Source organism: Hipposideros armiger, unplaced genomic scaffold (assembly GCF_001890085.2).
Source record: "Hipposideros armiger isolate ML-2016 unplaced genomic scaffold, ASM189008v1 scaffold_480, whole genome shotgun sequence".
Taxonomy (NCBI): Eukaryota; Metazoa; Chordata; class Mammalia; order Chiroptera; family Hipposideridae; genus Hipposideros; species Hipposideros armiger.
In genome coordinates, this window is record NW_017731830.1 from 421004 (window position 1) to 435896 (window position 14893).

A 14893-nucleotide genomic window follows, 5' to 3' on the forward strand; every position below is an offset into this window, starting at 1 on the left:
GCTCTGAGGCCAGACTCCGGGGTTCGAACTCTGGCTCCTCCTCTTAGCAGCCACCTGAATTTGGGTATTTCTGGGGCCTCAGTTTCGTCATCCACAAAATGGGGACAATAAAGTCACCCATATGAAGGATGGCTGTGCTAATGAGATCACAGTGTGATATAATGCTTGGCATATAGGAAGTACCCTACAAATGACTGTCATTAATCACCACTGATTAATCGCTCAGATGGCTACTGTCTGGCAATGGTTAGGTCCTGACAAACCAGCCCTTAACTTTGAGCCCTATTTCCTATTTAGGTGCTAAATTCACGTCCCTGAAGGATGGCTACTCAGAACAGCACACAAGTTAAAACTTACAAGTTGTTATTTCTGGATTGTCTGTGTAATACTTTTGGATCGCAGTTGACTGCAGGTCACTGAAACCATGGAAAGCGAGACTTCGGATAAGGGGGGGATGGCTGTAGCTGTGTTTGCAAGGATGTGGAATGGGGAGGGGGACACCAGGTTGTCTTGATGGGCCGCCCAAAGCAGGGTGGACAGACAGCAAATAGCTAAGAAATGCGGACCAGGAACTCACAGTAGTTAAGACAAATCAAAGATCACCAGCTGGTGAGATCCGGCTCACAAATGTGTTCTGTTGGACGTGCTGTGTTTTATCTTTTAAAAAATTAACCGGCAATAGTATTTTTAAAAATTCACTGGGACAGTGCACGGGAAAATCAGGATTGGGGGCTTCTATTGAAAACTCAGGATACGGCCTGCTGAGCCCACACTGCTGCCTGGTGACAATCAGCATGAGAAGCACAGCAGCTGGCCCTGAGGGCACAAGCTTCCTGAGTGACCACGGTCCCCACCACTCCCTGGGGTCCCTTTACTGTTAGTCCAGGCCTGTTTCATCACTTTCCTGGCCCTGCAGCCCTCAGAATGCTTCTCCCTTAGGGTAAATCGTTTGCATGCTCCACGTAGGGTAGGTTGGATAACTGTCCCCCAAACATGCCCACATCCTAATCCCCAGGGCCCGTGAATATGTCACTTGGCATGGCAAAGGAACTTTGCAGATGCAATTAAATGAACGCTCCTGAGATGGGGAGATTATGGGGGGGGCATGTAATCACAAGGGTCCCTCTCAGAAGGGAGGCAGGAGGGGTTGTGCCAGAGGAGATGTGACAATGGAAGCAGAGGAGGGCGTGATGCTGTTGCTGACTTTGATGATAAAAGAGAAGGGGCCACGAGCTGAGGAATGCAGGCGCCTCCAGGAGCTGAAAAAGGCCAGGAGACAGGCTCTGCCCTGGAGCCCCCAGAAGGAACACAGCCCTGCAGACGCATTGTAGACTTCTGACCAGTTATTCCACATCCTGCAATGGGCAGGATACTGCTGCACAATAAAAAAACTCTCCTGTGGCCTAAATAATTTCCAATAACCCACGGGATCTTTGCTAGGTGAAAAACTTGTTTCTAGGGGTCAGAGCCGAGACCCTAGCTCCATTTAACATATACACACATGGTCTTCTTGCATGGTTTTAATATACATTGGTTTTTTCCGGAAAAGCAACTACCATGTAGATCAAGAGACAGTGTACTTTCAGAACCTGAGTTTCTCACCATTTCAGAAAATCAGACCATCAAGGACAATCACAGTATTTGGTGCCTGAAACAATGCACGTGACTGAGTCTGCCTTTTGTACTGTCGAGGTCACGGTCATTCTGTGGACAGGTGCCAGCAAGGGACTACTTCCTATCTTCTAATGTGGTTTCGCTTGAGCTTTAGAAAAGGAATACGTGTGACTTACAAGTGATTTCCATTTTATTTCTCCTTTATAGTAAAGTCCACTATACTACAAATGACTGCTATACACGTTTTTGAAATTACCGTATAGATTATTACAATAGGGGCCCCTAATTCATCATGGCTGCTGGGCCCAGGCCTCTTTGCAATGGGACCTTGCTCCTCCTTCTAGGTGGAGCCCACGTCTCCCCCTCTTGTGAGTTGCTCTGACCAATGGAATGAGGGGGAAGTGAAGCTGTGGGAGTTGCAGAGCCCTTCCACCTCCGCCTTCACCCTTTCAGAAGGCTGCCCTGAAACCCAGAGGCTGGCAAGGAGCTGGTCGGGCCTCCTGGAGAATGACAGCCACGCGGGGAAGTGGGGCGTCCTAGCCAAGAGCCAGCACCACGGCCCCAGACACGTGAGTGGGCCCAGCCTGGACCTCCCCTTCCTGCCCGGTCACCAGCTAAAAGCAGCCACACGAGTGAGCCGAGGTGACACCAACAGAAGAGCTGCCCAGTCGGCCCACAGAAGTAATAAATCCACATAGTTTTAAGTCACAACGCTTTCGGGTAGTTTATTACACAATAGCATGGCAATCAGGTAAGTGATAAATAGGTAACGTCATCTAAGCATCTCATTTCAGGACAGTACAAAAAGCACTATGAACTGTGATGACAAGGGACACTGGGCCCAACAGGGCTGGGCACCACCGCTCTGATGGTCTGTCACTGTTCCAAAAATAAAACCCATGGTCTTCACGGGCCTCCACGATGCGCCAGCCTCACCTCCCATCTCCGTGGCTCACTCTGTCCCTGCCAGCCTGGCCCCCTTTCCTTTTCGTCCCCGGAACAGTCCTGAATCACTGAGGGAACTTGGTAAGAGTCGTACATATGCGCCATAAACCAGCGTACACACAGGAAATCCCTGTGCAATGTGCACTGTCCGCCCCCAGATATACTCCCACTGGCTGTTTGTATGAGGTAGTCATGTTCCATTCTTTACCTGTCACAGGGCATATTCATTTCACAAAATATAAAACACTGCTAGCCACCAGCTTATGTCACAGCAAAACCAAAAGGCCCAATGATGTTATTCACAGGTGGTCACTTTAATGCCACACACAGGCCACTTAGATTTTCTCTCTGACCTTTTTACACATAGTTGAAAACAACCATCTGGGAAGGGCTTAAAGAAATCTATTTCGCTGGCTAAATTCCTATCATGAAATGCGCAGGGTCTTCATGTCACCCTGAGGCTGCGATAATTCGTGGAAATCGTGCACGGACGGTTTAGTCTCCCAATTGTGAGCTCCTCCAAAAATGAGGGAATAGAGAAATATCTCCGTACTAAATAAGCAGAATTTTATTCTGAGCATTTACGAGATTTAAATATCTAACGGTGAGCAAATGATTTGATTAGAATTCTTTTTGCAATTCAAGGGCATCTAATTCACAATATTTAAAATGACACATATAGAAGAATTGGGTTATTAATGAATCACAATCAAAATCATCAAGCTGGCACAGCTTGTCCAGGGCAAGGCTGGGTTGGAAGCAAAGTCTGCCCGGTTCCGGAGCCCATGTTCTCAACCACTGGGCCATGTACCACAGGCTGCCTCATTCGTGCGCGCAGACAGACAGACAGACAGACAGACGGACAGACGGACAGACAGACAGACACACACACACCCAGACATGGGGGTAACCAGTCAAGAGCTCTATGGCCAAGTAATTAGGTCTTGTGTCTTGTTCTACTCTCCCTCTCCCTCTCCCTCTCCCTCTCCCTCTCCCTCCCCCTCCCTCCCTCCCTCTCTCTCTCTCCTTTATTCCCTCTGTTTTGGTTTGGCTTTGCCTTGGGACTCACGGGACCATCTCAGTGAAGGGCCCTGCCCTGCGTGACCTGCAGGAGGGCTTGGCTTAGGTGGCTGCCCCAGACCTGCCTGGCTCCTCACTCCTCTCCTCCACGGCCACCAGACCCACCTTTCCTCTCGGAGTTTGGCCTCTGCTTTCGGCAGGCCCTCAGACCGACTGGCAACATGGTCTAGTGGTCAAACCCCGAGACCCCAGAACCAGCCTGCTGGTCTAAGTCCTGGCTCTGCACTGGCTAGTGACGCCCTTGACCTTGCTGGTTAGCCGTGGGGCTGCGCCGCCATCATCTGTAAAATGGAAATACTGGCTCCCACATCGGAGGAGTGAGGGGGGGGATTAAATGAGTTCCTGCAGGGAAAGTACTCCGAACAACGTCTGGTACAGAGTAAGACCTCTGAAAGTGCTAGAAACTCCAGCCTCTTGCTCTACTCTCTGGCTCTCCATTGGCCAGGAGGCGCCTTCAATCTTAGAGGCTTTGCTCCTTCCTCTGCTCTCCCTCCAGCAGACCTGGGCAGAACCCCACTACCCTTGAGGCGGTAATGCAGATACTACAGGAACAGGCAGTAAATCGCCTCTTGTACGGAATCGCTATGGCCAACGGACCCATGCTCCCGGAACTGAACTGCTCTCTTAACAGTGGACCTGACTTTTAAGGAACCACGTTCATTCATTCATTCAACAAACACTTAATGGGTCCCTGCTATGTACTACTGGGGCTCCATCATAGAACAAACTAAAAATAAGGAAAGCAAGAAAAATAATTAGAAGACAGCGTTTTAAGGGCAAGTACAAATCAGCCGTTACTCCGGAGCCACCTAACAGAAACGCTTCCAAGCACCACTGAAATGACCCCCGTGAACAAGGGGTCACGCTGCTGTTTCAGAGTTGTGGGGACGCAAGTCGGTTGTGGGGGACAGATAAGATGCTCTGGTTATGTAATTTTTGCTGGAGGCTGGTTATCACTCCATTTAAGCATCTATTCCCCATGACAGGATGTGAGGAACAGCTGAACAGAAAAAAATGCAAATGTGTCCTGCAGAACGGGTAACAGGGGTTCCGTTGGGGCCTGACAAATGTTGAGATGCCAGTAATGTCATTTTTAAACCTTCAAAAATAACCCATAAGGCTGTGTGACCTGGGTGGGCGAGGATGTGGCATGGAGGGAATAGGGTTTATTTAAGAAATCCCAAGACGGGAAATAAAAGAAGTTCCTGGTTACTCACCCATGGTACATATATGGTAAGCTCAAAATGCTGAGCTTCGGGCCTGCCTAGTGTCTCAGTTGGTTAAGAGTTGGCTTAAGAGCTCGAGCTCTGAGCAACAGGGCCGCCGGTTCGATTCCCACATGGGCCAGTGACACTGCACCTCAGCTGAGCTGCTGCTGAGCTGTCAACAGGTGGCAGGATGGCTCAGCTGGTATAACAACAAGATTGCCTGTTCCATGGTGGGCTACGCCCTCCCGCAACTAAGACTGAACTCGGCACCTTAAGCTGAGCTGCCGCCCGGATGGCTCAGTGGATAGAGCGTGCACTCTTAACAACAAGGCTGCTGGTTCACCTCCCGTATGGGATGGTGGCTACGCCCACCCGCAACTAAGATTGAACACAGCATCTTGAGGTTAGAGGCCACGAGCTGCCGACGGGAAGACAGATGGTGACTGGCGCCCTCCACAACTAAGACTGAAGAACAACAACTTGACTGGTCCTCCTCCCCAATTCCCCAATAAAATCTTTTTTAAAAAAAATGCTGAGCTTCCCAGTCCAGCCTGAAGGGACGGGTGGTGGGAAGCTTACAGCCCACGGTGCCCTGAGTGTCACTAAAGACGTCCCCTCCTTCTCCCATAATAAGAATACCTCTGTGGTCCCTTTCATGGGTGAGGGAGCTGAGGCTCACAGTTTACTTAGGGTCACACTGCAACAGATGTTTGATTTGGACTCGTGTGCCAGCTGCCTTTCAAGTTTATCAACGCAAGTTTATCAGTTTGGAGAACCCACACTTGCTATGTCCTTGATCATTCACTGCAACATTTAGACTTTAATACTCTGTGTGAGTGCCTGGCAGCATCTGATGTTCAGGACATTTCATTTAGCCCCCAAGGCAGCTCATCTGTGGGTGTCAAAGATGAAATATGAGTTGACACAAGGAAGCCTAATTAATCTCCAATACAAACAGAGCCTTCTCCGATTCTTTAAAAGCGTTTTATCACTGCCTAGAGGCTGGAAGGTGTTTCCGGCCCCCTCGTTACAAAATTATTTATGGAGAGACATTTGCTATGCAACCCTCAATGTGAAATCTTAATTACTGCCTGTTTAGCTGATTTTTGTGCCCTCGGAAGGGGTATAAATTCAAAGCTGAATAAATTGGAATAAAGGCTGCACAACTGAATACAGCTGCCCCAACGTCTAGGAGGGAGTTCCCAGCACAGGCTCCACTCTTGCCGTATCCCCACATCCATTCTTATCTCGGGGAGCAAAAAAGGACTGATGTAAAGGAGAGAAAAGCAGAAACGACCTTAGTCACCCATTGCGCTTCAGCTACTGCGGGCCTCACTACCAGTCTGTGGTTTTCTTGAGGACGGGACCATGTCTTGTCCCCTCTGTGCCCCAGGGCCAGGCCCTCTGATCAGCACATAGTAGGGCTTCATAAATGTTTGCAGAACCGAAGCGAGCTCGGGTGACAATCTGTTTGCAGATATCCCTTACACCTATTCAAACAATATTCCAGTGGGCCCGTTTTATTGTTTAATCACAGTAGTCCTGAAAGGCACAGCACACTGAATGAACCGCAGCTGACAGCAAGAGTCAAGAGAAATATCCCTGACACATCCCTTGTGAGATTGCCTGGTATCCCTCATTTGCCGGCAGGTCCTAAAGCCAGAGAGACAAGGCCACCCGAGCACGGCAGGGCCAGGCTGAGGGCTGTGCTCTCTGACCTCCAGGCTCACTACCATGAGTAGGGGATAAGAATTAAGTTGTAAGTTGAAACAAGAAAATGAAATACATGTAAGAATTAGAAGCAGATTGGATTTCATAACCTAAGGCACGTAGCAATCTGTTCTCTAGAAAACAGCCACGAATAAAAAAAGATCAGTTATTTCCTGGTGCTATTGCGAGTGCAGCCTCCAACCCCATTTTCTGGGAGGGAGGGGTCATCTCCCAGGCTCCAGGGTCATCTCATCTTGGCGGCTGTGTTGCATCGCTCACTAGCTGGGGGATCGCGGGTCACGATCCACTTCTCTGAGTTCCAGGGGCCTCCTCTGGAAAGCAGGGCAGAGGTGAAAGGGGATCTGGCTCAGGGAGTTACTATAAGGGGGAGACGGTGTGTGGAAAGTAGTCTGATCAGCTGACACTGGGGGGGCACCTGATCCATGAGACAGTCTCTGACCACCGGCACTGCTGGGATTATGACAGCAGTCAGCAGTCAGTCCGCAGGTGACAGGGAGCAGGTACCTGCCTCTAACAGGCAGTGCCTGAATCGCTGACATTTGTTGGCTCAGCTTTTCCTGCTAATGACCCCCTTCAGTGGAGCGCCCCCTGGCATTAATGAGAATAGGGGTCTGATCATGGTGGTCATTCCTGGCTGGACCAGGACAACTGGGCTGGACCAGGCAGCCAGGAGAACAAGGCGGGAGCGAGGTGCCATAGGCCTGTGTCTGCAAACCAAGCATTTCTGCCAGAGCAGCATGGAAACAGTCTCCTTGGTATAGAAAGGACCCTGGGGGCAGTTTCCAGGTCTTCTCAGAGACCCTGGGCTGAGGGGCAACCCCACGGGTGACCCCGTTCACGGGGGCTGCCTGAAAGGCCCTGGGCTGTGTCCAGCTGATGGGGATCTGCACTGTAGTTACTGCCATGGGTTTTAGCATCTATTTGGATCATTTAACCTGGATTTGAACCCTAGCTCTGCAATTCCCCTTGATCACCTTTCTGAACCTCTCTGTTCCTGTTTTCTCACCTGCAAATGCAGATGATCATAAGAGAAGGGCCTTCAGTGGGCTGCTGCGAGGGACAACTGAAATAAAAATAACGGACGAAGCACTGAGCAAGCGCATGGCCAGTAGTCAGCGTGGCTGCGATTCTGTTCTCTGCCTGTGGGCCATTTGAAATTCTGGGACTCAAAACGGTGGAGGAAACCCCCCCTCCCCCAAAGCCTCCTGTCAACTGTGGGAGAGGGGGCCTCACAGGGTAATGAGGTGGGCGTGTGCCGGGATCGAACTCGCCTCCCACACATCACTGGCTGCAGTGTGACAAGGACCCAGAGCGCTCACGGTGCACGGGGCCTCTCCCGAAGCAAGTTACATGTGTGGCATCTGGCACGAAGCAGAGGAGGGAGAGGCCAGAGGTGGGAGGATCAATCCAGAGCCGGAGAAGGGTAAGGAGAGATTGACTCCGCGCAGGGATCAGCAGCGGCAGGCCCAGGAGAAGGGCGGGCAGTGAGCTGAGCAAGGCGGACATCTCCCTGGAACCCAAGTGGCCAGATCACTGGCAGCCATGTGTGTGCACAACTACGCGTCGTGGCTGGAGCCGGGCAAGCGCCCCAAAACTCAGGCTCCCCCCTGAGAGGATCATTTGGAGAACCACCCCTGGATGGATGGTACCGAGATAACGAGCTGCCGTCTGATAAAAATCAATCATGGAGCATTCAGAGAGGAACAGGACAACTGACCTCAAAACATTTCTCTTTCTTTGCCTGGTGAAGCAGGCTGGCCATGCCGGGAAGCAGAACTGGAAAGATGAATGTTTCCAAAAATTCTCTGGGGGAGCCTAAAACAAACAAACAAAACGCCCACTGAAAATCCCAAATGGCCAAGCGCATCTGGGAAACGTTTTGCTTCTGAGCGAAAAAAAGGTACTGTCCACGAAACAGCATGACCCTAAACGTTACTGAGGGCTGCTGAGTCGGGCTGTGTTACTGAAGAAACTGAAAACCTCTGTCTGGGTCTCCACAGTCCAGAGAGGATATGGGCCAGGTGCTACACAGGGCCAGGGCCACACGTACAGCCGGGAGGGGGATGAGCGGGCACAGGGGGGCAGGAGCTGAGATCCCAGAGGAATGGGGTGGCGGTACCATGGACAGGGCCGCGTGGCCGCAGCAATGGTGGTGCTGGCTGCCACGGCCCACAGTGCACAGAACTAACCAGCAAAAGGGGGCCTCACCAGGGAGGACAGAGGGACCTGGGGACCAGGCAGGAAGATGTAAAAAGCCCACAGCTCTGCCTTCAACCCACAAAGCAGGCAGCATGGTACTCTCTTCTACTTCTTAAATTTTTGCCCCTTCGTACTGAATGTGTAATCAAAGTCTGTTTGTTGTTATTATCATCGTTATTACATTTTAACCTTAAAGATACATCAGTGGGATAAAGGCTGTTTCTCTTAAAAATTAAAATGAAAACAAGAAGACATTCCACCCCCACTCCCATCCTGTGGTTTTGCCCCAAACTAGGAAAAATGAAATCTTACTTCCTTACGCACATGTTTTTGGATCGACTGTTTCCAATGTGACTGGAGTGCAGAGCGTATGTGAGTCCCTGGTAGAATGGGGAACTGAATAAACGTGCGCTGTTTTGACGCGAGGGAAAACCATTTCCTCCAGGGGTGCAGCCTGGTCGGGGAGAACATCAATTCATATACATGGTGTACATAATTGACTTTTCTTTTATAAGCTAACAAAGGAACCACATTCCCAGCCAGACTTCGGGATCAAGGGGGCACACTGAGCACAAGTCTGTTTCTTCCCCCTGGAGACACGTAAATGACAATGAAAGAATAAACCCCTCCTAGAGACAAGAACGGGAGGACCATCGGGGACAACAGAGCTGCAAATGTTTCCAAAAGAACCAGGGGTACAGCCTGGCATCAGATGAGAGAGAGGGGATGGGGTGTCCCAGGACCCACAGGAGAAATCCAAACTGCCCCCGAGGACGCAAGTCCATCTTCCTCCCCGGAATTCCAAAGGGCCTCGGGGCTCAGGGGCCCAATTCCTCAGAGGGTGCAAATGAAGAGGGAATGAAGAGGGGTAAGAATCTGGTGGGGGCTCCACTGGCCTGCTGCCCACTTCGCGTCCCCCCACCCCACTCCGCTCCTGCCTCCTTCAATATACATAAAGCTACGTTCACGTCGGCGTTTGCTATCCAGCTCTCCTTTCCAATGACTCTTCGGTAAGCGAATGAAACACACAGCCTGGGAAGGGGTAGAACTACTCAGGGCGCCACGCTGGTGGCCAAAAGAAAAGAAACTCCCCGCTGATTGGGAGGCTCTCTGCCTGCTGACCCTGAAGAAACGTCTCCCAGTGGTCAATCACTGCCCATGACCGCTCAGGCAGTGCTTCTACTCATAAAAGAGAACCATCCGGAAGACAAACCCACAGGCACAACAGCAGAAAACCACAACAGCTGTGGAGAAAAACCCAGTCCGGCCTCCATTTAAAATTTTGAACAAATAGTCAAAGCTCTGCACACAGATAACGAACATCAACAGCGTAAAAGACAAAGATGGAGGTCTACAAAAAACAACTGACTCTGGAGGAAGCACCAACAATTCAGAGAAGGAAACTAACTGTCTTGTCTCTGCAGAGAAATCTGAGAAAACATTAATCTGTAAAGCAAGAACAGGGTGCGACGACAACGAGAACAATCACAGGCCAAGGAGGTTCTCAGACTCAAGACCGTCTAACGGCAGCAGCTGCAATAAGGCGCTGGAAATCTAGAGACTCGGGTTTTGGTCCCATCCCTGTGACCCTGCATCTCTCAGAGCCTTCTTTTCTTCTTTGGAACTCCATTAAGTTCCTGTTTTATTCCACGCAGACGGGCCGGCCGAGGGCCTCCCTTCCTGGCTGCCCCGCTGGGCCCGCTTTCCTTGGCCCAGGCGCCTTCTTGCTCACCTGGGGATGCAGTTAAAGCTGCTCTATCTGCAACTGTGCACAACACAGACATGGGGTTAACTCCCCTGTCAAGGCCTTTCTTATCCAGGATCTCACTGAGCGCGCCCCCACAGCCCTGTGAGAGAGTCAGGATTAGCTGATCCATTTAACAGATGCGGAAGCTGAGGCTCAAGGAGGTTATGTGATGCCCTTTGAGTCCCACCGTAGAGCTGGGACCGGCCCCGAGTTTCTGGTTCGAGTTCCAGTGCCTTCCCTAACTCACGACACTGTGCGACGTCCCCCAGCTATCAGTACTGGTCTCAGTAAGAACCTGTCACTTGGATTTTGTGGGGCGATACTCACAGCAGTCGTAGCGTCTGGCTGGACTTTGTAGCCCTCTGGAAAAGGAGGCAGCTCAGCTTCATACTCTAAAGGGAGTGGGGAGGGGGGAAAGCTCAGTTCCATAGTTCACTGCAGTTTATGACGGAGCTTTCTTTCCTCTAAATAAAACATTCTTACATTTTATTTTGGTTGGTGGTTTGTAGACATAAGAAACCACTGGCCATTACAGGTTGATAATTAATGTAAACCACCTTATTTTGAATGGCTGAGAGATGATTATTCGCATCTGTGAAAAGAGCCCAGGCTTTCTGTAAGAGTTTGAGACTCTTCCCGAGAGGGTACAACTTCAGATTCTGTCCCCAAATTATGACAGCTACAAGGAGTGAAAGAAGGAAGAGAATGAGAACGGTGCCTTAAAGAAGACACCAATAGCATACAGAGAGGAGAGGAGAAAAGAACATGATGGGAGGGCAGAATAAGAAACAGGAGGACGACAAGCCACCCCACGCAGTCACAGGGATGGGTGTGAAGGTCAGCCTGCCAGTTTGGGGTACATGGCCCACCGGTAATAATCCAAAGTCAGCTAATTACAGACTTCATTACTTCAGAAAGTCCCTTGATAGCAGTGCCTAGTTTCGTGATTGACTGAATAACTGGGAGGGGAGTGACCAGAGGTGGGGACCTGAGAATTCTGCCCACAATAGCTCTAGCTCTGTCACTTTTTCTCCCTGGCAAGCAAGCATGTAAATTCACCCTTCTTCCCCCAACACTTTGAGAATCACCAATACAGTGTGGAAACTATTTATCTGGATTTAAGAGATATACATGTGTAGCTCTGTCTGATTACAAACGCTGATTGTGAGAAAATTCCAAATAATACGGAGATGTCTTATGTAGTGTGTCAGTCACACCGAATCGCATTACCACCAATAGCCACTGTCAGGTCTGGAACAGGCCAAACCTACTCTCTTCAATGCATTTACTAACAGCATGTATCTATAACACACAAGTACATTTATTTACCTTAGATTTCCTAGACTAGGTCAAATCATCCAAGCATAGAACCTTATAACACCGTGTCCTTTTTCTTCATAACGCGCATCTGTTTCACCCTCACTTGAATTTTGTTAACAATTAATGACTCCTCTTCGAATAGACTGTGTTTTGTGAGGAAGTTACCTGGGTCTGTCTGTGCCCACTCTCATATTCCCACAGAATACTTGCTGAATGACACGAGCAATGAGTGAATGAATGAACAAAACAAACAGTACAGCTAGTTACTTTGGACCTTTTATCTACTCATTCATTCATTCATTAATATTTAAAGAGCCCACCAGGTGCCAGGAACCATTCTAGGTGTTGAATCTTGGGTATCTTTCAAGGCTGCTACATGCATGATGGACCACATTTATTTAGCCAGCCGACTCTTAGTGGGCGTTTATTGATGCTAATACAAGTGGCTTTGAGAATACAAAGCCCTGACTGAGTTAGCTATCACTGGAAAGATGAAAAAACTGAAGAACAGTTACAAATAAGCTATCATGAGGTGCGTGCGCACACAAACAACATCAGTCAGGCAGGATAAAGACCTTGTTTAAGTCTGATATTTACCTGTTCTGGATCTCACCTCCCTGAGACTGAGTTTCTCACAGGTCCGTTTGCTGGGAGAATTCGGTTTTCAAGTGGAGGTAGCCTAACAGAATGTGATACTTAACCTCGGAGCTAGGATTGCCACAAAGCCTGCTTTCCATGTTTGCTGTGAGAAACTGAACGTACTCACTACGTTTGCTATAAAAACCCGCATTTGTTAGAATGTTTGTTTTGAGAAATTGGGTTTATTCCTCCAGGTTATAATAATCGTTACAGTGCCAGTGTGTATAAGTCACTACTTTTGATCTCCTTAACGTCATGCTGTGAACTCTGGCATCAATTCACTTCCTTTTCAGAGAGGACCAAACCCCATCTTTGCGTTCTCCGTACTGGCCCGTTTGACCAAAATAAACCCCATGATCCTTAAATGCCATAAAAGTCTGGTTCTTTGTCAACAACAACACGTATCGAGCACTTTCTAATACTCCGGCCACTTCGCTGGGACCCTCGGTGTTCCCTGTCTTACTCGGTCCTACATCAGCCCTGTGACGTAGGTACAAGGGTTATCCCTCTCGTACAGCTGAGGCTGAGCAGTTTCCCCAGCAAGACACCACGAGCAAGCTATATGAGGGAGCGCTGTTTGGCTTGGAGCACTGACAGCTGTGGGGGACACGCAGCCACAATAACAACCTTCGAATATCTGAGCGGGTTCTTTATGGTAACTCGACCGTTAGCACCTTGGGTCACAGCACCAAGAAGGCAAAGGACCAAAGGGTACAAGTTACACGGAGAACATTCAAGATGAAAAATTCTTATGGATGTAACGCAATGTAATGCTTGGAGGCGGAATTCAAACACTGGATGGCCGTTGAAACAGATGGCTTCGGAGGGTATCTATTAATTGAGTCCACCAGCCTCTCCCGCCTCTGTATTTCCCACTTCTCTCATCTCTCTCTCTCTCTCCTTCTACCTGGAGACTCATTCTTTCTTCCATTCCACAAACATTTGCTGACCTGAACTGTCCAATACAGTAGCCACTAGCCACACAGGTGGCTATCTAAATTTACTAAAATTAAGTAAAATTAAAAAAATCCAACTCCAAAGTTGCACTGACCACAGGGCTTTCATAGGCACACGCAGCTTGTGGCTACCATATTTGCAAGTTCTGCTGGGCAGCTCTGGTTCAGGCATCTGAGGTAGGTGATGGTAGCCTTGACCTTGAGAAGCTTATAGCCTAGGGGAGGAAAAAAAAGAGACACCCCGCGATACTTCTGAAGAGCTGACACCTGTTGAGCTCTTGCTGTTAAATAGGCCAGTTTGTTAAGTACTTTCTGCAACTACTTTAGCGCATTCTCCTAACACCATAAAACAGGCGCCGTTATGATGCTCCTTTACAGAGAGGGTAACAAGTGAAACAACGTGTCCGACGTGGGCGGAGTATTTTTCAAAGGGCTTCATGACCAAGCGTAGGTGTGTGGAGGGCCACAAAAGAAGGTGGCGAGCTTAAGGGAAGGTTAGACGTGAGCAGGGATTAAAACCCGAGTCTGCCTAGACCAGCAGTTCTCAACCTTCCTAATGCCGCGACCCCTTAATACAGTTCCTCATGTTGTGGGGACCCCCCAACCATAAAATTATTGTCGTTGCTACTCTATAACTGTGATTTTGCTACTGTTATGAATCGTCATGTAAATCTCTTTTTGTTTTCCGATGGTCTTAGGCGACCCCGGTGAAAGGGTTGTTGGACCCCCAAAGGGGTCGCGACCCACAGGTTGAGAACCGCTGGAGACCATGCTTGCTCAACATGTGGGCCATCGATCAGCACTATCAGAATGACCCGGGTGCTCATTGAAAGTGCAAATTCCCTGCACCCCGTCAGGCTCTGTGTGTGCGGGTCCAGGGAACCCACGTTTTGAACAAGCTCCCCACCTCCGCCCCGTGGATGCTTTCCTGCTCACTCATCGAGGTTTGCGCACCACTGGCCCACCCCACCTGGTCCTCTTTACCCGCCCTTTCCTCGCCTCCCCCGGCCTTTGAGCTGGCCACCGGTCAAGGCTGGAGGCCGCGCAGCGTCACCTCCCCCAAGCCTCTCGGAGCCTCAGTTTCCCCGTGTAAAATGGGGAGCTCGTCGGGTGTGCGACGCGGCTGCCAGGCGGCCTCGCACGTCGGCCGCCTGGCGCACAGAAGGCGCCCATTCGCGCGGACCCCCACGCCCCGCGCCCCGCGCCCGCCCGAGCTGCCTACCCTCGCAAATCTGCTCCCACAGGCTCTTGCCCGGAGACTCCGCAACCTGCGCCGGCGACACGGGCTGCTTGGGGGACACGGAGGACACAGTGGGCACCGGCGTCCTGGTGGCGACGGACGACTCCGCGGAGCCGGCCGGCTCCTCACGCTGGGCGGCGCGGCTGCCCACCGGCCCCGGCGCCGCCATCGCCGCGGTTTCCCCGGCAACCGCGCGCCCCGCTCGGCCGCGACC

At 50.3% G+C, this 14893-nt stretch overlaps 1 protein-coding gene across 11 annotated transcripts in view; it reads right to left on the minus strand.

The window, feature by feature from the left end:
• The window catches only part of IQCK (IQ motif containing K), a 101042-nt gene extending 86156 nt beyond the window's left edge, over positions 1-14886 (minus strand). For 10 of the 11 annotated variants that reach the window (XR_002126707.1, XR_002126705.1, XR_002126704.1 and 7 more), the window contains exons 1-4: positions 14662-14886; positions 10852-10916; positions 9102-9231; positions 8296-8393 (exon numbers count right to left, since the gene is read on the minus strand). Coding sequence is in view for 7 of the 11 variants with exons in the window: in XM_019666896.1 (XP_019522441.1) it covers positions 8296-8393; positions 9102-9231; positions 10852-10916; positions 14662-14848 (480 nt within the window). In the remaining 4 variants the exon portion in view is untranslated. The remainder of the gene's footprint in view (positions 1-8295; positions 8394-9101; positions 9232-10851; positions 10917-14661) is intronic. The other variant, XM_019666894.1, reaches the window with a different exon arrangement.
• Between the last annotated feature and the right edge of the window lie 7 nt (positions 14887-14893).